General features: G+C 37.9%; 1 protein-coding gene across 1 annotated transcript in view; it reads right to left on the reverse strand.

Moving 5' to 3' along the window:
• Nucleotides 1–24,014, reverse strand: part of IMPG2 (interphotoreceptor matrix proteoglycan 2) — a gene marked incomplete at its 5' end in the record, with an annotated part of 86,024 nt that overhangs the window by 29,746 nt on the left and 32,264 nt on the right. The window contains 5 exons of the mRNA XM_082696192.1: nt 4,445–4,530; nt 8,839–9,083; nt 15,290–15,310; nt 17,375–17,433; nt 21,785–21,946. Of these exons, the coding sequence (XP_082552318.1) occupies nt 4,445–4,530; nt 8,839–9,083; nt 15,290–15,310; nt 17,375–17,433; nt 21,785–21,946 (573 nt within the window). The remainder of the gene's footprint in view (nt 1–4,444; nt 4,531–8,838; nt 9,084–15,289; nt 15,311–17,374; nt 17,434–21,784; nt 21,947–24,014) is intronic.

Below are 24,014 nucleotides of genomic sequence, written 5' to 3' on the forward strand. Positions count from 1 at the left end.
AAATCCAAGGATAGAGTCCAAAGAGCCTGGCTTAGTGAACACCTAGAGAAGCCTGAGAGCAGCATACCTGGTGAGGGCTTGCAAGCTCTGCACCCCTTACACATACCTTGCCCTATGCATCTCTTCTATCAGGCTGTTCTGAATTTTATCTTTTATAACAAATCAGTAATTTGGTAAATAAAATGTTTGAGTTCTGTGAGCTATCCTAGCAAATTAACCAAACTTGAGAAAGAGGTCATGGGAACCTGTGATTTATAGCTGGTTGGTCAAAAGCACAGGTAGCAATGTAGGCTTGCAACAACTGGTGTCTAAAGTGGAAGTGGACAGGGAGGTACAGTCTTACAGAACTGAACCTTTAACCTGTGGAATCTGATGCTATCTCTGAGGAGATATTGTCAGAATTGAATTGAATCCTTGAACACCCAGCTGGTGTCTGGAGAATTACATGGTGCTGTGTGGGAACACTCCCACCTCACATATTGAAAACTGACTCTCAGAACCATGTTAGGGGGGTGAGTGTGTGCAAATATGTGAATAAAACAGACATGTCACATTTTAGAATAGGAATCTTTTTTTTTTAAGATTTTATTTATTTATTTGACAGAGAGGGATCACAAGTCGGCAGAGAGGCAGGCACAGAGAGAGGGGGAAGCAGGCTCCCTGCTGAGCGGAGAGCCCGATGCGGGGCTCAATCCCAGGACCCTGAGATCATGACCTGAGCCGAAGGCAGAGTCTTTAACCCACTGAGCCACCCAGGCACCCCTAGAATAGGAATCATGAATCATGTAGTTTAACCTTGCCTAATGAAGTTAAGAAACTGAGTCTCATGGAAGTGAAATGCCCACAGTCACAGAAAATTGAGAAAAAAAATCAGAACTACACTCCTGAGTTTCTAGAGTTCTCAGTGCCAGTGCTTTGCCCACTATACCAGACTGTTCATTGAAAGATACGTATAAGTATACATCACCAGAAGGCGAAAGGATTCCTAGAGGAGAAACTAGAACAGCCTTGGCAGTCCATTCTTACTCAGGTTAGCCTATGTCCACAGGTCTGTAAGACCCAGGTAAACAGAGCAAAGAGAGAGAGGAAAGCCCATTTTCTAATATGTAAATATCTACTATGTTGAATATGGAGGTTGTATAGACTGAAAACATTTTTCCTTCCCGTTTCTTTTTCTAGTATCTAAAACCACAAATGCATTCAAGGAGAAGCAAGAAGGCCATTTGCTCAATGCCAAGTTTGTTCCACAAAAAATTAATTAGGATGATGACAATCATACCATACCAGGGAATTTACTCTAAAACCACATCTAGAGATGTGTTAAAACCATACATTCATCCAGCTGAGTCAGACATATTTATACCCTTTCAAATTCTACATGTGAATTTTTTCAAAATGCCAAGTGAAATGTTTAAGCACTTTAACCTGTGTTGAAAAAATTGAGTTTTATCAGACAGATCTTATGACTTGACACACGTTAGGAAAACAGCCCTATCCTTAATGAAAAAGAAATTCTCCAACAATATACACAATTTCAGTATATCTACAAATGAAATGCCTTTTCATTCCATGAAAATTAAAAGTAATACAGAATATCTCTAATAAAAGTCAAGTCATAAATAGGCCACATAAAAAGTGAAAGTAGGCAACTTGATTTTTTTTTTTTTTTAAATGAGAGAAAGACAGCACGAGTGGGAGGACAGGGCACAAAGGCAGAGGGAGAGACAGAATCTCAAATAGACTCCTCCACCCTGAGTGGGAGCCTGAGGTGGGGCTCCAATTTAGGACCCTGAGATTGTGAACCGAGATGAAACTAAGAGTCAGACGCTTAACTGACTGAACTACCACAACCTGACTTTTTAAATAAGGATGACCTTCTACTCCAAATAAGTGCCCTCTAAAAAATGGCATGGCAATGAAGCTTTGTCATACATTGCGAAAGATATAACATCTATATGCCAGTAATAGCACTTCATTTATTTTTATGGGAATAGATGTTCCCATAGTAACAAATTCAACTCAAGAATTCTTTTAGTTTGGTGTAGCACATTAACTTACACTGGCCCAATTTCACTTCTGTGAATGCCAATTGAAAAGCCTGCTAGTGCTATAGAAAGCATACTGTGCAACATGCGATTTTCCAAGTTAGGATGCCAAAAGGTGTCAAATTCAATATCCCAACATTTTTACCTCAATTTCTAAAAATCAAATCTGTAAAAAAAATTTAACCTCCTTTCTATAAAAGAACAAAATCTTAACAGTTTGCCACCCAAAAAGAAGGAAAATCAATAGCCACACACTTCTAATTAATCATTCTTTTTCTTCATGTCTAATTATCGTCCATTAACAATCCCACTGTCTCCTCAAACTGTCACTGAACGCCCCCACAGTTAGCACTATTCAAAAAGCTGAGGGGTTGGCTTTTATGCAAATGGAGCCAAATTGCAGACACCACGTGAGTCCGTTTAGTCAGTGCTTATCTTCATTAAAGGACAAGGCCCTTTCAGCCAAACCTTAACTACTTTAACTACTGCAACAGGGAGACATCAGCCTAAGAATACCAGATCTTCCTGGTTTTCAAAAGAAGTTGGAAATCTACATTTTTTTGCAAAAATATCTTAATTGTTATATGTTAGCTTTTTAAAAAATTTGGCCCCAGGGGGGTGCTTGGATGGCTCAATCATTCAGTGTCTGCCTTTGGTTTAGGTCAAGAGCCCAGCTTCCTGGGATTGAGCCCTGCATCAGGCTCCCTGTGCAGCAGGAAGTCTGCTTCTTCCTCTCCCACTCCTTCTGCTTGTGCTCCTTCTCTTGCTGTCTCTCTGTCAAATAAATAAATTAAATCTTAAAAATAAAAAAATTGGCTCCAAAGTACATGCTTACAGCTGGATCCAGCTGGCTGGTTTCCAGCTTGCAACCTCTGGCTCATATAGAAATTCCTATCTTTACAACATCATTCTGTGGTTAGAGAAGCCTGAGACGAATAGGGTGAGGACTGAAGACTAGTGGTGCCATGTTTACAGCGAATCACCATCCTCTGCCACTGCATTCAGGATGGACTCCTACCACTGCATCACCTTACCTGTGGAAAAGTCTGTCTACCAGACTGGAAACTTCGTGAGGGCAAACCCACACCTTTATTCACCTTAGTTTCCCCAGCATTTGGCATGTGAAAAGCACATGATAAATACTTTTGAAGGAATGAATAAGTGATTGAATAAATAAATACCAAATAATGTAATTTCTAGTGTCAATCCCCACTACCTTCTTTCTCCAATATGGAACTCAGTGAAAGGAGTATTTCTAATGACATCACATTTCAATACTGAGCTGCTCTATAATGAAGTATAAGAAATGGCTGCTTGTATTAATGGCTAAGTGAATTTGGGGTCAACTTTGCAAATGTTCATTGCAAGATTAAAGTCAAGAAACAGGTATTTTAAAAAGCGTCTGTGATCGGGGCGCCTGGGTGGCTCAGTGGGTTAAGCCTCTGCCTTCGGCTCAGGTCATGATCTCAGGGTCCTGGGATCGAGTCCTGCATCGGGCTCTCTGCTCAGCAGGGAGCCTGCTTCCTCCTCTCTCTCTCTGCCTGCCTCTCTACCTACTTGTAATCTCTCTCTGTCAAATAAATAAATAAATCTTAAAAAAAAAAAAGCGTCTGTGAGACAGAAAAGTCTCAGGGGAATAGGAGTAGGGAATGTAGAAGGGAGTCCCCCTACTCTATGTGGTAACAAAAGATTCACAAATGCTTTGTACCCAGGGCATGTCTCGGGGTACTAGATGCCTCTCTATGGGTGAAGTGACAAGTGGAGGGGTTTGAAGGGGATAAAGGATCACCCAAGAGAGCTGGGTGGTAAAAACAAAAAGGAACATTCATTCCATGATGTTTCTGTGCAAATGGGAATGTTTTCGGTACAGATTAAAAGGAGTCCTGATTTTGAATCCCTGTCATTTGTCGGCTGGCTGCTATTTTTATTCTTTCTTTCTCCCATACACACGCTATTCTATATGCTTTGGAGTCTGACATTTTTCTTCAATACAATCTTCAGAACACAAATCTATACTCTATGTACCTATGTACATCGATTTATAGTCTTGGCTATAAAAACTACTTCTGAGTAACTTTTAGAGAACAACTCAGTAGGTACTTATAATTTAATTATTACCAAATAATCATAAACCATAAGTAAGGTTTATACCACATGTAGAGCTTGGCAATTAACCAGTGCAGACTTCATTTAATTACAGCAGAAGGCTTAAATTTTCTGAACCAATACTTCGGACTCTGGAGCTGACAACTGTGAATAATGTTCCAAGGATGATGTAAGAAAATATTTGAAATAGGAACAGCTCAGGAAATTCACGATGCCAAAGTAAGCAGGTGAGTGTATAAAGAAGAGAAGTTTGAAGGCCTGATTCTAGGCATAAAACATAGAAACATACTTACCAGAATGGATGGTGGGGTTGACGGAAGACTTGAGCTTTGGGTGTTCCAAACTAGGTCTTCAGTTTCAGGAAGTACAACTCCTCTCACTGAAGAAAGAACATTTTTAGTTGAGGCAATATTGTATATGAGCTTCAGGGACAACTAAAAACCAGGCTGTTCCTTTTTAATAGTTTAGATCTTGGCACAACAGATAAGGGAGACTTGCTTAGAAAATGGTGGGTTTTTTCTTAATTTTTCTTTAAAGATTTTATTTATTTATTTATTTCACACAGAGAGAGAGAGAGAGAGAGATCATAAATAGGCAGAGATGCAGGCAGAAAGAGAGGGGGAAGCAGGCTCCCTCTTGAGCAAAGAGCCAGATGTGGGGCTCGATCCCAGGACCCTGAGATCATGACCTGAGCCGAAAGCAGAGGCTTAACCCACTCAACCACCCAGGTGCCCCATAAAGTGTTGTTATTTTATTCAGATATTTTACTTATACTGAGATAGGGAAACTGAAAGACTCCATAAAAATCTGCTTTTTCCTCTTTTTCCTGCTTCTGTTCTTACTAGGACCTGTACTCTCACTTTACACATGCCCCATGGAACAGTATATGTCCTCCTTGTAAGGGACAAGAAGTTAACGATTTTTTTAGAGTCTTCCAGGACAACAGATAACATCAAAGGAAGGGCCATGGGAGAATGACGTGACAAGGCCATCGTATGTGTATTCCAGACCATAGGCACCAAACATCTCAATGCCAAGACTTCCTGGCTCCCAGGAATAGGAGGCTCATGAAGGACACCTGGAACACTGTCCTTGTTCTAGCTGGTTCCCCATGCCTGAGAGGACATGTACACCAGACTACACTCCTCACTAAAAACCCCAGACCCCAAGTAAAGACATAACTGTCTCCCTTTCCAAGTTTCCCAGATACTGTGTTTGTATCTGCTCTCTCTATATATATCTTCAATAATCTCTGCTCTCTCCCTTCCTGCAGCTTGTGCTTGATGTTTATCCTGCATGTCACCAAGGACGCTCTTGGCTGTTACTGTGGGGCCCTCTCTGGGTCCTTGAACCTGGTCTGCCGGCATTAGTATTAACAAAATCTATCTGATTTATAAGACTCCAAAATAAAATATTCTCATTATTACATTTAAGACGTTCCTATATTATTTCTTTTTCTTCCTTCAAGCATTATTTACTCTTTTCAAGATTCCTGTAAAGCAGATATTTTTAAGTTGGTTTTTTTTTTTTTTTTTGGTCATTTTAATAAGGATGTTAAACTGAACTTCCAACTTATTTGCTTGATACTAAGAATTATAAAAAATTATTTCCTTGGGCACCTGGGTGGTTCAGTTGGTTAAGTGGCTACCTTTGGCTCAGGTCATGATCCCAGGGTCCTGGGGTTGAGCCCTGCATCAGGCTCCCTGCTCCACAGAGAGCCTGCATCTTTCTCTCCCTCTGCTCTGCTTACTTGTGTTCTCTATCTCTCTGTCAAAGAAATAAATAAAATCTTTAAAAAAAAAAAAAAGATTTCCTCTTTGACAGAAAGTATCTTTGAAAAATGGGTTAGGACACCAGAGAGTTTACCTCTATACCAATATTAAAGAGCAATAAAGGTAAGACAGCAGAATATATAACATAATTCAACAAAGGCTTACTGAATCCTTGCTAGTTACTACAGACTTTGATAAAGTTGAGACTATAAACATTAATAAAGTCAAGCTTCTCCTATGCAAGTATTCCCTATGTCAGAGAGATACATACAAATTATAAAATGATGTGAGTGGCATATATACAATGTATGGGATACAAAGAAGAAACTGATTTGCCTGAAGGGGAAAGGGAATCTATAAAAGCTAAAGAAAGAAAAATAAGGATTGCCACGATTTGATCTGGTGTATGCACTAAAAACAGAAGCAGAATCTCTCTTTATTCAGCTGTTAAAAGGGATCAATGAGAAGCAAAAACCCCTATTTGACTTAAGTATTTTCCAAAACTCTTTTTCAGTTGTGTATTCAGCTATCTTGTCCTCTATAGAAAATAAGTACCATGGATCAAGGATTATCTATCTTTAAGAAATGATGACCAGGTTACCTAGAAAGCAACAGCCATTCAGAATTCTGAGTTGGCATGACAATAGAAATAGATTTAGACACAAAATTTTGTGCAACTGAAACATACATCTAATGAAAGATCAATACACCTGAATTAGTTTCTCCTGTATATCCTAAAGTTTTGTTAAATTTGCTTAGAAATTCTCAATTGCTAAACTCCTTTTTAGGACACCTTGCAGAAGTTAGCTCTACAACCATAAAAAGAAGACCTTCCTAAGCTGTTTGTGGATTTAGTTTCCTAAACAATCTCACTTTTCCTGTTGCATACCTTAATCTCCATGCCATCCACCACTACCCTCGTTAATAACCTTGGTGTTAGTAACTTCTGCTCAGTTTAGTTTCCCATCTCCTTCAGGTCATGACCTCCCAGCTTCATTTTTTTCTCAGATCCCAATATCCAGATTTCTAGAACCTTCTGCCTACTTGCTGTCCCCTTAGGTAGCTACCAGCTAGTCTATACCAGCTTTGCCAAAAGAACTTCAGCAATTTCAGATTATAACAAGCCTCCTTTCACTATTTTATCTGGCTGAGGTATTCCAACAAGATTCCACAACAAGAAAGAAGTATATGAGAAAGTAAGCCCAGGATATCTGCACTGCTCCAAAATACAAAGGTTCTTTCATCTTTTAGAACTGATAGCCCACTATCACTATCATCTACGAAGAAAGAGTTTCTCCACTTTAGAAGCCATTGGTTAAGCTTTCTGGCTCTTGGTTTCTGTTCAGGTCGTGATCTCAAGATGGTAAGATAAAGCCCCATACTCAGTGGGGAGTCTGCTTCAGATTCGCCCTCGTCTCCCTCTTCCTCTCCCCCAATTTATGCTCTCTTTAAAATAAATAAATAAATAAATAGATGAATAAATAAATAAATAAATAAATAGTTTCTCCATTTCAAAGTCCTATATAGCCCATATGACATCCAGGCCACTTTGGGGCTCTGTTTCAGCACATTATCGTTTTAAGGAAACATCAGTCTCACAGCCAAAATAATTGAAAAGCAATTTAAAGTTTTAGTGAAGCCCTCAAAAAAAATCTTCTTTAGGAAGTAAGGAATTATACATAGTAAAATTTCATTAAAGCTTTTCTCTCTCTTTCTCTCTCGTCTGTATTTGTGTTTGTTCATTTATACACACACACACAGGCCTAGGTGATAACTGCCTGAAAAGATACAGATTCTTTTCTCTTAAGAAAATGTGGGAATCAAAGAGACTATAAAAATGCATCATTGTTAGTATTGTCTCTCATTCATGGGTTTTCCTGTTTGGTAGCTGGTTCATTTCCCATGCAATCATTTCAGTAAAATATACTCCATGAACATCTTAAAAGCTAAACAACCCATGAAAGAAGATGTCATAAAGAAATAAACATGAAGGAGTAGGTAATTTAATAGGACATCATGTCCCTGTTGAGTTAAACTGTTGCAACACCAGTAACCGGACTCTTTTTTCTTTTTTTAAAGATTTTATTTATTTATTTGACACAGAGAGAGAGAGAGACCACATGCAGACAGAGAGGCAGGCAGAGAGAGGGGGGAAACTGGCTCCCTGCTGAGCAGAGAGCCTGAGACAGGGCTTGAACCCAGCACCCTGAGATCATGACCTGAGCCAAAGGCAGAGGCTTAACCCACTGAGCCACCCAGGCACCCCAGTAACCAGATTCTTAGTAAACTTTAGTCTGAGATTAACTAGATCCCTTTTTAGCCTCTAAATCCCAAGTACTCAAACCCTCCTTGATGAACCCTTGATTTCAGATCATAACTGGATCTTTCCAGTTATCCAAATTCAAACTTAGGACTGAATTCTCCGGGATTCTGCCTATCAACCAGTATCAGTTCTTCTTTGACCAAGATCTTCCCTGAGCTTCTCTGAGCTGCTCTTTTGTCTCCTGCTCTCTGGTTTTTAAGTCTTAACACCAGTCAATTTGCCTGTGGAGAATTACTGTGTTGGTTGCCCCAGCAGCACTATAACCTGTTCCAATTCATGCTTGCAGATTCTACTTCTCTTTTTCTTATAAGCTGCTCCCATTTCCCTAAACTATTTCTAATAAAATACCATGTTGTTCCCTATTTCCCCCACTGTTTGTGGCCTTTTGTCTACCAATACTCCTAAGAGCTCCTGATTGATCTATCCCAAATAGCTGCATGGCTAAAGCTCCATTCATACCAGGATGGCTCCTTTCTCATGCAATCTAGAGAATGCTCAGAACCACAGATATTTAAGGAAATGGGTTTTCACCAGAGTATACTGGAAAGGAAACTAAAGCTGTACAAGGACTTTTTGATGGATATCAACTCACCGTTGATAAGCTGAAGGGAGTCAGGATCTGGATTCAAAGAGGAGTTCCCCATCAAAAAATTCTGATGCAGTGTCTCAGCAATATAATCTCTGAAGTTACTAATTGCATAAACAGCAGTGGGTTTATCATCCAGTTCCACAAGACCATGGTTCTCCACCTTGTTGGAATGAAGGCTAATCAGGTCCCAGGTGGTATTGCTGATAGCCTCACCATTGAAGGTAACTGCATAATGAACATCTATGCCACTATGGATGGAAAGAGAGGACAGATTAGGCCCTGCTAAGGAAGCACAAAGAAAGGAGCTTTGAAACCATGGAGTACAAACACTACACCTGATGGGGGGCTGGGGGAGGTTCAAAAAGCATGGATTCCACAACCATTCTCTGCAGACCCTGGACAACCTTTTGCCATCCCTTCCTGCTTCCGAGAGAACAGAGGTTCATAGCTCTCAACCCTGTATTATATGATGTAAACCTGTTCTTCTCCCTGCTTCTTTCCTCCTTCAGAGCCAACAGTTCCTCTCCACTAATAGCCAGCCTCCTTCTTTCCCTATTAGCATTTCTCTTCCCAGATTTAAAAAAACAAAACAAAATCTTCTAACTACATCCAACAAGGGGTAATCCTCTCATCTCTCTTTCTTATTGTTGTTGTATAGATTATGTACTCCACGATTAGAGGTGGGTCCTGAAGCAATGAAGAAGCTTAATTACTAAATTACTAAAACATAGTTATTGGGAAGGAAAATATGAAATACTTGGAAATAAAGCAAATTAATGACTTGTGATTTTTTTTAAATATCATGCTAGAATGTTTTCTAATATGACAGTTATCTAAGTCTCTCAGGAGATGGAATTTTGTTTGGTAGTCCAGACAATTTACAGTCCTGTAAAGTTTGATACTAAACTGTAATAAAACTATTAAGAAGTTATCTAGGGTTTTTCTGGCCTGGTAGCAATGATGACTCCAAAGTTTATGATTTTACTACCCTAAACCTTTCCCAAATTGACTATATAAATTTCTGTTTTTCAAATGCTCTACTAACTAGCTTTCATTTTTCCACTGGCTCCTTCACTAATGAGCTGAATAAAACCTTAGTGAGCTAACAAATAACTGTCTGAGACTGGGCTTTTTTACTATTTACCTTTCCATAAGCAAACAAAGAGATTTCTTAGAATAAAGAGTAGAGTAAAAATACATAAATTGTAGTTGACATGCCATTTGATATTTTCTTAAATAATCATTTTGGAGAAATGACACTAGACTGAAATTTTTAAGCCAATAAAAATACTCCTTCTAGACTCTCAGATTTCTCTAACAACTAAAAACTAACATTTTAACAGTGCTTACCATGTGACAGGTATTTCATATGCTTTATCTCATTTAATCTTCGTAATAACCCTGTGAAGGTTTTATTATCTTCAGATTATTATTAAAGAAACTGAGCTTTAAAGAAGTTACAAGACTTGCCTAAAATTTTAAAACTTGTAAGTGGTAGAGTCAAGATTCAAACACAGATCACCCTGACTCCAGCACCTGATTTCTGAACTACTATGCTACACTCTCAGCAGGTTTATTTAAACTATTACCCAAAAAATCCATTATGCTCAAAAGATTCATTATGCTTAAAAAATTCATTATGCTCAAAATATTCATCATTTGCTCTAGTCATCACCCTGGCTTCCCACCAGTCTGTAATGAGACACAGCCATCAGAAGTGGACCCAGCAAGTCACACCAAGATACTTCTGGAAGACAGAAGAACACTACTTTCCCAAAGATAAACACTCAAGAAAGACAGGCAATGGAAACGATTTGCTTCCTTCAGAGATTCTGTAGGAGTAAAATGACTCCCGAATCAAAGCATACAAATAATTTAAGTACTTCTCCCTTTGAACTTCCTTATACATCATTATATATAATCAAAGAATATACGGCTTCTGTGATTTTGTAAAAAGATTTTGTTTAAAGTGACTGCCTTTCAGTCTCTCCTTGAGTTTCCATCTCCAGTGTTCAGCATGGTACCTGGCACTGAGGGGCCCCCAGTACCTACTAAATAAATAGAAATCTAAACTCGTCTGAATATAAAAAGAAAACTACAGTCTAATTAAGGTATTCACAAATCTGAACAAAAAGTATCAACATAAGAATGAGCTCATGGAGTCTAGGAAAAGGGATTAGTCAATTAATTTATTTCACTATTTAGTAGAAATCTTCAGGCCAATGTATTGTGGCTTCCTTATAAAAAGAGATCTCTAGATTGGAGACGCCACAACAGGCTAGCACGTCTTGATGATACTGGCCATTAAAATCACCCAACTTCCAGGCACCTGGGTGACTTAGTTAAGCAGCTAAAGGTCTGCCTTTGGCTCAGGTCCTAATCCCAGGGTCCTGAAATGGAGCCTCTGCTCAGTGAGGAGCCTGCTTCTCTCTCAAAAATGGGTAAATAAAATCTTTAAAAAAAAAAAAAATCACCCAACTTCTTTTCTCTTATTTCAAGCTTGCAAAGGAAACTTTTGCAAAGTCCCTACAGAAGTTTCTGTAGGGAAAGAATGCATAAGCCAGACAATGCAATAATTGGTCAGTTGGCAGATCTCTTGCCTTAAATAAATCAGTTGGCATCCCAGACAATGCATCATACCTTGTGATTTAGTAAGCATGAATTGGTCTTAAGAGACCTGTCCTTCCTGAGAGTACAGGACCTGTCCTGAGCCTGCTTCCTGCAGATTCATACCCTGAACTATAGAGGACACCACAAAAGTGACATCCCTCCCCAGCCATACAAGTAGCCAGCCTCTTTGATGTTTTTGGCCTAATCTGAGTAACTTCCACAAGGTTTTCCTCCCAGATCTGATAAGCTACCACTTCTAATGGGGTGGTTTAGGGGGCTTTAAATATAGTAACTGAGTATTTTGACATCCTAATGCTCTACAAAGTGGTAAGACATCAGCTTGTTGTCTAGAACTTCTTTCAGTCTCTTAATTTTTCATGTCAGAATATATTGCTTCATGGGTAATTCCTGATCTTCTTTTGTAAAGATATAAATTCAGAAAAATATGCTAAAATAACCAAAATGATGGCCCTGAGGAAGAATAAAACAGTAAGAGAGACACCTACTGGTCAGAACTTGCCACACAGTATGTGTCCCAAGCCTCCAGCACAATGCTTGGCTCATAGTAGTTCAATTAATATTTGTGAAAAAAAAAAAAAAAAAAGGTCAATTTTATTCACTAATGCAGGCAGATAAGGGAACTAAATTTGTGCCACTTAAATGACAGTATGATACTCCCTACTTAATCTGAAAAATTTTGTCTCTAAATACCAAAGTCTCTAAAGTTTTCACCCTAAAAAGCATACATTATCCTCATACATTTGTGACATCTGAGTAATCATTTTTTAAAAGATTTTATTTATTTATTTGAGAGAGGTAGAGAGAACAAGCAGAAGGAGGGGCAGAGAGAGAGGGAGAAACAGTGCTTGCTAAGCAGGGAGCCTGATGAGGGGCTGGATCCCAGGACCTTGAGATCATAACCTGAACTGAAGGCAGTAGCTTAACCAACTGACCCATCCAGGTGCCCAATGCATAATCATTTTAGAGATATTGCTTCATAACCAGAACCCAATCCTGAAGAAGTGCATGCTCTTTCTAAACTCTGGGATAGACCATGACTATATCTCCAGAAAGGTGAGCTTCTTGGGGTCTTTGCACAACCTATTTCATGCTAAGACAGAAAGCACTAATAAAGGAAAAAATGGAGAAAAATGTCTGTGTCACTTAGCACTTGAGTTCATTCCCATGCTATGCAGAAAATTAGACAAGGAGAATCAGAGCTTCACTGAGACTCTACCATGTTCCTTTCATGACTTTTAAATATCACAGGGAGAAGATTAAGAGAAATGTTCCTGGATCAAGAAATCTGAGCAAATTAAGCAGTATGGGTTAGATTACTGGCCTTATCCTTTATTGACAAAATATAATCCACCTCCCAACATTTCCCTTAGACATATAAAAATAACACCTCTATTATAGTCTACCTTGTTTAGCGAGGATAAATTCATTAAAAAAGATAAAATGCCTCAGAGATATGCTGCAATTCACCACCATGTTTTTGTCCTGGGAAGAGAACTCAAAGAAATGCTGAAGGTATCAGGAAACTATCTATCTTCGGAGCCAAGAATGTCCCTATGACCCAAAACAGACTGAGTTCTGGCATGGTAAATATAGCAGAGAGACATCTCAGGATGAGGGACAGAATAAAAGAAAGTCAAGAGCCCAAGGAAGTACATAAGAAGCAGAATGCACATTGGAAGACAAAACATAATCTGATTAAAGAAAGCTGTCTGCTCTCCACACTCAGCACCTCCAAGTTAACCAGCCGCCACTGTATTACCATCTTTCATCTTCTAAACTATACTAACCCAGCTGCTATATAAAAGAAAATTTCTCTTTCTGACAGCTATTTCCAGAAACATCAATCACGTGGAGGTGAAATTTATCCTTTCTCATTCTCTTAACTCAAATGCCCTGATTGGCTGTGTGACATATGCAGGTTTTCAATGTAAGAAATAATAGTATCATTCCTCATTTTACCAAAATAAAGATATTTCAGAGAAACTCAGATATCCTATAAAATTTCTTCTTACAAAGCCTGGAGCTGAAGTTTTGAAGTATACCAGGCAGATGCATTACTGACTCGCTTCAAATGGGTAATCTACTAACTTAAAATAATGTGTCCTGGAGAGGTACAAAGCAAATAAAAAATTCCATATGGATATAAATGCTTACAGAGAGGGAGAAAGAGAGTGGTTATGTATTATATAAATAGACTATTTCTGTTCCACACATTTATTCATCCACAGTCCAGAATACAAGTATACCAAAATGTTAGGAATCAATTCCATCAACAGGGTCATAACTGACAATACTGAACAATTTTGTTAACCTAGGTTAATAATTCTCTCATAAAATCTAATATCTTCATATTGGTATCTGTGTCCCTATAGAGGACTTAGCACTCAGTCACTGGATATCATTCTTTTGGTCATAACATGACCAAAAACTCTCATAACCCTGACCAAAAGTCTCAGGGTTAAACATGAGAGTTTGGGTTGTTTTAATATTCTAATCATGCCAGGAGGGCAACAACTAAACAATCAGGCCTTTCGGTTGAGTACTGATCATCAACACATATACCTATAACATATACACACAGAACAGTTTACATACGCTTAAAATACAGAAACCAAAATTCTGAGTACCTTGATCAAAATATCTGAAACCTCCTAGTTATATAACTTATGGCAAATCAGTTTGTTGGCCTTAGGCAAAATATCCTCACTTCCAGAAGGAGAATGAATATTAATCCTCATTTTCATTACTCAAGGGGATATTAAGAAAATAAAATGAAAAAATAAGAAAGAACCAGTAATTTGACAGATCTCTGAAAGCACTTTTCATTAGATTCTGTGTTCCTAGAGGAAATAAACCGAGTTATTAATTTTTGTAGGTATAGGGTTTGTCCAATTAGTAGGCACTTAGTAAACACTTACTTAAATAACATAAATAAAAATGAGGAAGTCAGAAAGCTTTTTTCAAATAAAAAATATTACGATGAGGTAGTATTACTGTATATCTAAACACATCCATAGTTTACACATAAATTTGCTTCATGAATTCTATTTAAACATATCAATCTTGTAAGAGAAAATGAATTTTAAATAAATTTGAATCCAAAAACAAAAACTGACAAGCAACCTCCAGAAAGGGTATTGACTATGTTTTTATATTATGCCTTTTCTAAGAAATTCCAGAGAGCAGCTGTTTTTGCAAATGAACTACAACAGAGATCAGCTCTCTCCCTCTCATATACCACTTAAAGTGACACTTGATTATATTATTGAATGACAGACATAGTACCTTGAGAGTGTTTACATTACTGGTGGGTTTTAGTCCTGTTTTAAATTAAGTGTAACTCAAATACTTAACAGTCGACAGTCTATGACAGTCTATGACTACAGCCTTCGACCTAAATCCAGCCCAGGGTCTATGAGTTCACAGATTTTATATTTTTAAAGTAGTTGAAAAAATAAAAACAAGAACAATATTTTGGACATGTGAAAATTTCATGAAATTCAGATTTCAGTTTCCATAAATTTTTATTGGAATATAGACATGCTCATTCATCTTCAGTGTATTATCTATATTTATATTCATCTGATGGCTGAGTTAAGTGGTTGCAACAGAGAAGAAATGGCCTGAAAAGCTTAAAATATTTACTAACTGACCCTTAAGTAAGTAAAAACGTTTGCCAACCCCCGATCTGTAAGGAGATGGATGCTAATTTTGAAAGTTATAAAAGAATTGAGCCATGCTCCCTTGGACCTAGGGCTACCGAATTTTCTAAACTATCTTTTCAATCAGTGGACTGTATGAAAAGTACCAAAAAGTACTCTACCTGCCATTTTCCTTGGGGGACCTGAAAATAAAAATTGAACACGTTAAGTAGAGTTTAAGACAGTTATAATTGTCACATCATTCATCAAAGTGCAAGTTCTTAATCTATTTCCTCTACAATGTTTCTTTAAATCAAAATGTTTGCATAGTATTAGATGTTGACAAACTGATGTACACTGAAAGTAGCAAACAAAAGGGGAGACAAGATTTTATTTTAAAACCGACAACTTACTATCTTTAAACTGACAATATTTACTATCTTTAAACCATTCATATAAGGTTTTCTCTTTGTATATAATTTTTTTTTCAGTAGATCCGCAGACAACTCCAGTTGCTGGTATTTAGCAAAATTAGGAAACATTTTTTTTTTTTTTGGTAGACAATGTGTCATGTAATTTAAAATAAAAGAAAATTGGATGTTATACAGAAAGATACTAAGGGACCCGGAAAGGTCAGGACTGAACACAGGGTATTGTATGGCCTTTAATATTTATTTATTTTATGTAGCAGACAATAGATCTTCCCATGTGCCAGAAAACTGTGCTAAGTGTTTTATAAAAATTAATTAATTCATTCATTTAATCGTCATTAAGATTATTAAGGACCATTAGAGTCCCCATTTTACAGGAAAGAAACTGAGGAACAAAGAAGCTACATAATTTACCCAGCATTTCAAAAGTATTTTTGGTAAATCAGAATTAATAGTAAATTCTCTTTTTTACATAAATGAAACTTTTAAAATGTGTAATTTATCTAAAATCATCCAGCCAGAAGTGCCAAAAGCAGGATTTCAACCCAGGGAAGTTGGTTCCAAAGGCCATGTTGCCTTTTATGTGCTGCCAGATGAGAGAGGTCTTCAAGGGCTTCACATTCTTGGGTTCTCCTATGAGCTTTAGTCAAACTGGAGGGGGTATTCTATGAGAAGTGCTAAGGTTGAACTGGGGACAGGTCAGGGTATGAGAGTAGGTGGTGGGTCAATTTACCATGCTTGCCCTCTGCCCTGCACAGATAACTAGCTGAGTGTCTTTGGGTAAATTATTGAAATTCCCTGTGCTCTGGTGTCCTTATTGGAACAAAACAACAAACAAACAAACAAACAAAAAGAAGATACTAATAACTATCTCATAGCATGGTTGCTGGGAATAAATGAGTTATATAGATATGATCCTGGCATACTGTAACTACTATGTAAGTGCTTGCTAGTATTTCTGGTAAACCCCAAAGTTGTGATTAGAGAATATGCCAAAGGTAAGATGTAGGCCATATGGAGATTATGCTTTGAAGTTACACGGTTCCCTTACTCATGCTCCCCTGAATGCAACAGCTGGGTCACAACTATTCTCCAAATGCTCCAAACCTTCCCAGTACTGAGTCTGGCATGGGGTTTAAGAGTAAGAGCTGTAAAGGCAGCAACCAGGTGTCAAAATCCCTCTCCCACCGCTAATTTACAAACTTTCTGACTTCAGGCTAATACTTCATCCTTTTAAACCTGTTTGCTCTCTGCAAAATGAGTATTAATAATAATATTTATTCTGATTAAGTTAGCTCAGGAATATAAAGTCCCTGATACAAAGCATTCACTCAGAAAACACTGACAAGTATTATGCTGTTTTAAGCAGAGAAGAGATGTCTTAAAAAGAGGCCTCTGATTTACTTAGAACTGTTATGTTTGAAATGAAGACAAATGCATCCCCTCCAGAATGGCCTTACAGTAAGATGTCAAAGTCACCTCAGCAAAACACTGACAAGATTTAGTAGGAAGCCAAGATAATCTCTAATGTGACTTCAGGCTCCCCTCATTGCCAAGGAAAGCAGCGTAACTTGTCAACGGCAAGCTGGGAACATGAATTCTGAAGTTCTTATCTGCCCAACAACAGATCTAGTAGGTCTCCTTGAATATATTCTTTTGCCTTTTTCTAATTCAGTTTCCTCTCCTGAAAAACTATCATTAAGAAAACACATTTACCAGAAATAGTATTGAATTACAACATTCATTTGTTTTTAGAGCATACATAATAAACACAAAAAGATATTACATTGAAATAAAGAGTGCTACTAAATATGCACATTTTTAGAATCTATTTACCTAAAGTCAAGTACACGAATGTCCTTATAGCCTGGTAACCCAGTAAATGCATTTTCAACCTGTTAAAAATAAAAATAAAGTTTATAGCTATGGAGAAATGTGGAAAAGCACATAGAAAATACCGTTTTTAAGAGTTGACTATAAAATGCACTGTTTATAACTAGTAGAAGCTTATATACATATACAGATACATCGTAGGCAGAAAGTTACATAAGAAAATTATAATAGCTTACCATTTTAGAAAATAGTTTTTAACACAACACTGTCATATTTTTCTTTTACATTTTTGTCTTTTAAAGTTTTAATGTATTTTAATATTAATTTTTTTCCAAATTATGAAAAGCAACTTCTTACTGGCAAAGCACTGCTTTTTCCCTTGTGGGATAAAATGTAGAAAAAAAAAGCATTAGTCTCAAGAACAACAAAAAAAAAGCTTTAACAACATTTTTAAATGTAATTGTTTGGATTAGAAATCTGGCCACAGCATACACACTGACAAAGAGTCATGTGTTCGTTTTCTGTGAGTGTGAAGTATCTGATGGCATCTGTTTCCTGTTCCTACCAGACAAGGGGAACTGCAAGCAAAGTCAACATTAGAAACTAGTCCACAAGCTAAAAGCTCAGCCCCCAGGAGAGAGGCCCTGTTGACCGGGTGTCATGAGGAAGGTTATGAAGCTTTGACCAGGTAATTCAACTGGCCAAAAGATCAATTTATGTGGCGCCGAGGTGGCTTAGTCATTAGTGTCTGCCTTCGGCTGGGGTCCTGGAATCAAACCCCACATCAGGCTACCAGCTTGGCAGGAAGCCTGCTTCTCCCTCTGTTACTCCCCCTGTTTGTATTCCCTCTCTTACTGTGTCTTTCTCTGTCAAATAAATAAATAAAATCTTTTGTTTTTAAAAGATCAATTCATAAAACATCTACAGGAACCAGTTTTATCACTGAGCCTTTAAAATCCAGCCATGTAAATCAAGATGAGCTTAGTGACTGGAGAGAGGGAAAGAATGCTAACTGGACTACAAATCTAAAAATAGTCCGGTGATGCACAAAAACATATTTTAACAACATTGAACACTTAGCCCACACTTCAGAAGGTGACAGTCTCAGCAGATAAGTCACTACGGAGCCAACATCAGAATAAGGAAAGAAGTTGTTAGTGGACTGTCGAGCCATCTCTGGGAATCTGCTTTTAAAACCAAGTCTTAATATAATCGGGAAAGTGGGATTTAAAAAAAAAAAAATGGCTCACTGAAGATCTCAATGTCTTAAGGATAAAGAATCCAAACCCAAGTAACTCTTTACTTATGATGATTTGCCTTGTTTTATTCTCTTAGAGGAAAGAGAGAAATGCCATAATTCTTGTAGGAAGAAAGTGGAGATGGAATCTTGCAGGACAGGAATCCAAAAATGAGTTTTTCTCAGCTGTTTCTTCTGGCAAAGTAACTGCATACAAGCCTTGTTTTATAGAACTAATACTGCCCTGCCCACCAAGCATATAGGTTTTCATAAGATTAAAATGAATGTACCTGAAGGAATTCCATTAATTGCAAAATGTTATACAACTGTCTGTTATTATTATTGCTAGACCCATCTCATTTTGAGTTTTGTCATCTCTTGAGTCTAACCACGTACAAGTATTCTAATTCATCACATCTAATTAGCTACTGTACAGGTGTCCAGTTGGAAGAATCATTCCACTTTATTAACATCAAGATTAATAATACATATTATTTATTAAATGACTTCTATGTGTCTGATGCTTTATAATATTACTCCTCATCTTTGAAATGTCAAGAGATACACGTTTTCCTAATTTCATATATGGGAAAATTGAGATAGATGTCAACTAACTTGCCCAGGGTCATATATTTGGTAAATAACTAAATCAGAATGTATTCAATCCAAATCTTTCTAACACCAAAGCCAATATTCTTCCCAATGAATTACATGCCTCTTCTTCCCCCGTCTCATGATAAAAAAGTTATAGAATTGAGACCAGGACTGGGAAAACTGTGAAGCTCACTTTAACTTTTCACCTGAACTAAAATTAAGGTGAGTCTATATGGTATAAAGGAAGGAACACTTTGAAAGGAAGGAGGAGACTTGATTTTCCTTTCTACTCTTAGAGGTTGAAATGACTATGAATAATTTACTTGGCCTCCTGGCCTCATTTGTACAGTGGAGATCCTTACCCACATGGTTGCTGTGAGCTTACAGATTGAAAGCAACAGGTTAGACCATAGGCACTATTCAAGGACACTGTGTTAATACTGTGGCTATCATCAGCTATCAATGCTCCTAACCTTTCTTGCTTACTTTTCTCTTTCTGACATCATACATAGTGTTGTCCCAAGCTTATCTTACCCTTTTCATAAAGAAAAAAGTAATTGCTCCTGAACCACAATCCTCTCCAATCAGGCTTTCTTTTTCCCTGAATATCTTCCCATATTATTGCCTAGGAAATAATATTAAAGGAGCAGTCCCTATAACTGCAACCTGCAGGGAGAGAGTTAGAGGGACCCCCTTCAATCTGCATTAAACACAGAACCTTTCAGAGACAAAATCTCTAACTCAGCTGCTTTACACAGGAAGTGGCTGTTGGTAAACATTTCATTGTAAGTAAGGGGACAGGGCTGTAGAGACATGCTGTAGAAACCATTACGTGATAGACCCAGACCTTTCATGACCCCCAAATCACCTCAAGCCAAGAGCTATCTACCTCATAAAGTCTCTGCTGGAGATGTTTTTGAGACTGTTTCTTAGACTTCCTCTAAATACACAGTCATTTAGTGCAATTGTTTATCTAAACACTCAGGCTCACTAAGTTTCCTTAACTCCAAGAGCACAGAGAACCAGACAGCTAATCCAAGACATTATCTGATGCCAGGTGGCCACTGGCCTGGCTGACATTTCTTCTACATACCATACAGCCTTGCAACTTGGCCACACAGATAGAAAAAATAATCGTCTGGCTTACACTCCCTACATCGGATGGCTGCAGTGATGCTGTTTGGCTAAGAGATGCACATTTCTTTTTCTCCTCTAGACATAGTGTCTAGGGAAGGAAATGAGTCCAATGTAATGGAATTGAAAAACTCAGGCGAGGAGAACCCCATCAAGAGGGAAGGAAAAGAAGTAAACAGGAAGGAATGCTGTGCCCTGTCACTGGACAGAAAGGGGAGATGAGCACTCAATGCCCTACTACACCAGAGCAAAGGCACACAAGAAGTGGGTCAAGTATAGGGGCGCCTGGGTGGCTCAGTGGGTTAAGCCACTGCCTTCGGCTCAGGTCATGATCTCAGGGTCCTGGGATCAAGTCCTGCATTGGGCTCTCTGCTCAGCAGGGAGCCTGCTTCCTCCTCTCTCTCTCTGCCTGCCTCTCTGCCTACTTGTGATCTCTCTCTGTCAAATATATAAATAAAATCTTTAAAAAAAAAAAAAAGAAGTGGGTCAAGTATGGATCATTTTTGACTGAAAGAATCCTGACTTCAAGTCCCACATAGAATTCTTCCAGAAATTAAAGTTGCAGGATAGTCTAAGGCATGATTCTTTAAAGAAAGACCTTTTTAAAAACACCTCCAACCAGGAAACAGAGATAAGAGGGAACTTTACATTTCACCAGATACTCTTTTGTCCTTTTGAACTCGGTACTATGTACTACTTATGTGTTGACTGCCCCAAATTTTTCAGTTTAGAAAAAGAATTTTAATTGGAAATTAAAACAAATTAAATTTAATGATCCTTCAAGAAAAACAATACAGGGGCACCTGGGTGGCTCAGTGGGTTGAGCTTCTGCCTTCGGCTCGGGTCATGATCTCAGGTCCTGGGATCGAGCCCTGCATCGGGCTCTCTGCTCAGTGGGGAGCCTGCTTCCTCCTCTCTCTCTGCCTGCCTCTCTGCCTACCTGTGATCTCTGTCTGTCAAATAAATAAAAACTTAAAAAAAAAAAAGAAAGAAAAACAATACAATGTGTGTAGTTCCTTAAACATACTAATTTCTCTAAATACTGTCAAGTCAAAACCATGCCATTGAACACATTCTTCTTTGGCTATGCAGCAGAAGTTTGGAAACAGTATTTATTTGTTAGCAGATGGTAAAGGTGTGTCAGATTTTGCTTCAATTAAATAAATTCATCTGCCTTTCTGTGACCTTTTTACCGAGTGTTCTGAAGAACTAGCTAAGCTGCAGCTCTCTGAAGCAAATAGAAAAGCTTAATTCCTTAACCTATCTTTAACCAGTCTTGTGACTATGGGAAATTTACAAGCCCAGGAAAATGTCTTGTTAATTAGAAAGAGAGAGAGGAAGGAAGGAGGGAGGGAGGGAGGAAGGGAGGGAGGATGGGAGAGAGGGAGGGAAAGAAAGAAGAGAAAAAAGAAAAGAAAAGAAGGAAAAACAAACCCAAAATCATCTACCTCTGAAATAAACTCTTCCGCAAGGTGCTGGTGGTGGAAGTTGGAAGGATCCTGTAGTTCTTCCCTGTATTGCTCTCCCAGGAGGTGTATACTGAATTCTGCAATCTGCTCAGTTGCTGGTTTTGTGGATTCTTCTATCACATTCTCAATTTCATTGCTAATCTGGATTTTTAGAGAAAAAAACAATAAATGTCGATGTTTACTCATGAAATCAACAAATATCTACTGATCAGTACATATCAGACACTGTGTCAAAAGAAACTTCTAATGATGACCTTTTATACAATATTTGACTTTGGAACTAATAGGATGGACTTTAAGACATAGGAAAACATTAAAATTGCCATGCATTTGTACATTCCTTTGAACACACAATGGCTACTTCAAGGAAAGACAGAAAACCTTCAAAGTTGACCATTTTTCTATCACATTATCTGTGAGTTTAAAAAGAGTTGACTATGCTAATAGTATCATCTAAAAATAGCCTAGGAGTATTGTTCTCAAACTTTTTGGTCTTCGGACCCGTTTAGACTCTTAAAAATCATTCAAAACACAAAGAAATGTGGTTTTTGTGGATTTTATCCATAGATATTTATCAGACAAAAAATTGAAGGGGAAATTTTAAAACTATTTATTAATTCATTTAAAAAATAATACATTCCTCATGCTATAGAAAGGAAAAACATTTTGCAAAATAAAAATGAATGAGAAGAGTAACACTGTTTATATTTTTATAAGTTCTTTAATTTGGTTGGCTTAATAAGAAGACGGTGGATTTTCGTATCTGTTTCCACATTCCATCAGTTATAATACATTGCTTTAGTTGAAATACATGAAGAAAAGTATTAGGGAAGGAAGAATTACATTAACAACCTTTTCAGATAATTGTGGAGATTCTTTTTAGATAGTACACCAAATTCAACAAGTTGTGGTTTCTTAAAGATTAGTGACTACATGGAAGTTGAAACTGTATCAATGAACTTTTTGTACTCTGTAACATTAAAATCCAGGTCTTCTAGTGGCCAAAGCTCCAACAATTTGAACAAAATAAATAATGGATTATAATCCAAAGAATAAAATAAGTATCCATGGATTCATGTTGATAGAAATACATGATTTAATAAATAAATGGGAAGCGACAACAGTGTCTTAAAGAAGAATTCCAATTAGTAAATGTAGAATGAGGGAAAGAAAATATCACTACTACAACACTACGGTAAGAACTGCTACGTGGAAGATACACTTGAGCTAATCCACCCTCCATTGTGATACACAAGGGGTTGGAATGGAAGACTTGCTAGCCTAAGGGGTCCTGGCAAGACAATGGCAGAGTCAGGAAGAGACTACAGAGACTTTCTTTCAGTGTATCATTTTTTATCCTTGATATATCATATAATCAGAGACCTTCAAAATTTCAGACTGGGAAAGAACCTCAAAGATCCTACTATTCCTTTGGATGCCTGAATTCTCTCTAGAATATCCCTGACAAATGGTTACTCATCCTGTTTAAATGGCTCTGATGAGAGTCCTGATCTTCAAAGGCAGACCATTACATTTCAAAACAAAAACAAAACAAAACAAAACACAAGCTCTTGGGGCACCTGGGTGGCTCAGCCAATTAAGCATCTGTGTTGGTTCAGGTCCTGTCCTGGGATACTGGGATGGAGCCCCACATCAGGCTCCCTGCTCAGTGGAGCATCTGCTGCTCCCTCTCCCTCTGCCCCCTCCTAGTGCCCTCTCTCTCTCTCTCTCTCTCTCTCTCTCTCTCTCAAATAAATATATAAATCTAAAAAACAAAACAAACAAACAAAAAAAGCTCTCATGTTTGGAAAGCTCTTCAATTTTTTTTCTTTCTTCTTTGCCCTTTACAACTTGGTTCCTGTTTTGCTTTTCCAGCCCCGTCTCCTTTTCCCCCCTGCACCTTTCACTATCCTCTCCAGTCAAGCTAAATTCCTATTTGTAGACTGAGGAATGTGCTAATTCTCTCTGGCCTAAGTAGTACTCTTCCCTTTGTTTTGAGACCTCAGGCCAAGACCTTTCCCCTTTCTCTTCTATTGGTAACTTCTATTCAACCTCAACTCAGACCTCACCCGCACCAGAAAACTTCTCAGAAGAGCCCCTCAAAACTGACCCAATGCTCCTGATGTTCTCCTATTTCATTCTGCATTTACCCTATCATAGCACATAGCACAAGGTAATTATACTGTATGTTTACTCATCAGTATGCCTC

The sequence above is a fragment of the Mustela nivalis genome (genome assembly GCF_964662115.1).
Source record: "Mustela nivalis genome assembly, chromosome: 1".
NCBI lineage: Eukaryota > Metazoa > Chordata > Mammalia > Carnivora > Mustelidae > Mustela > Mustela nivalis.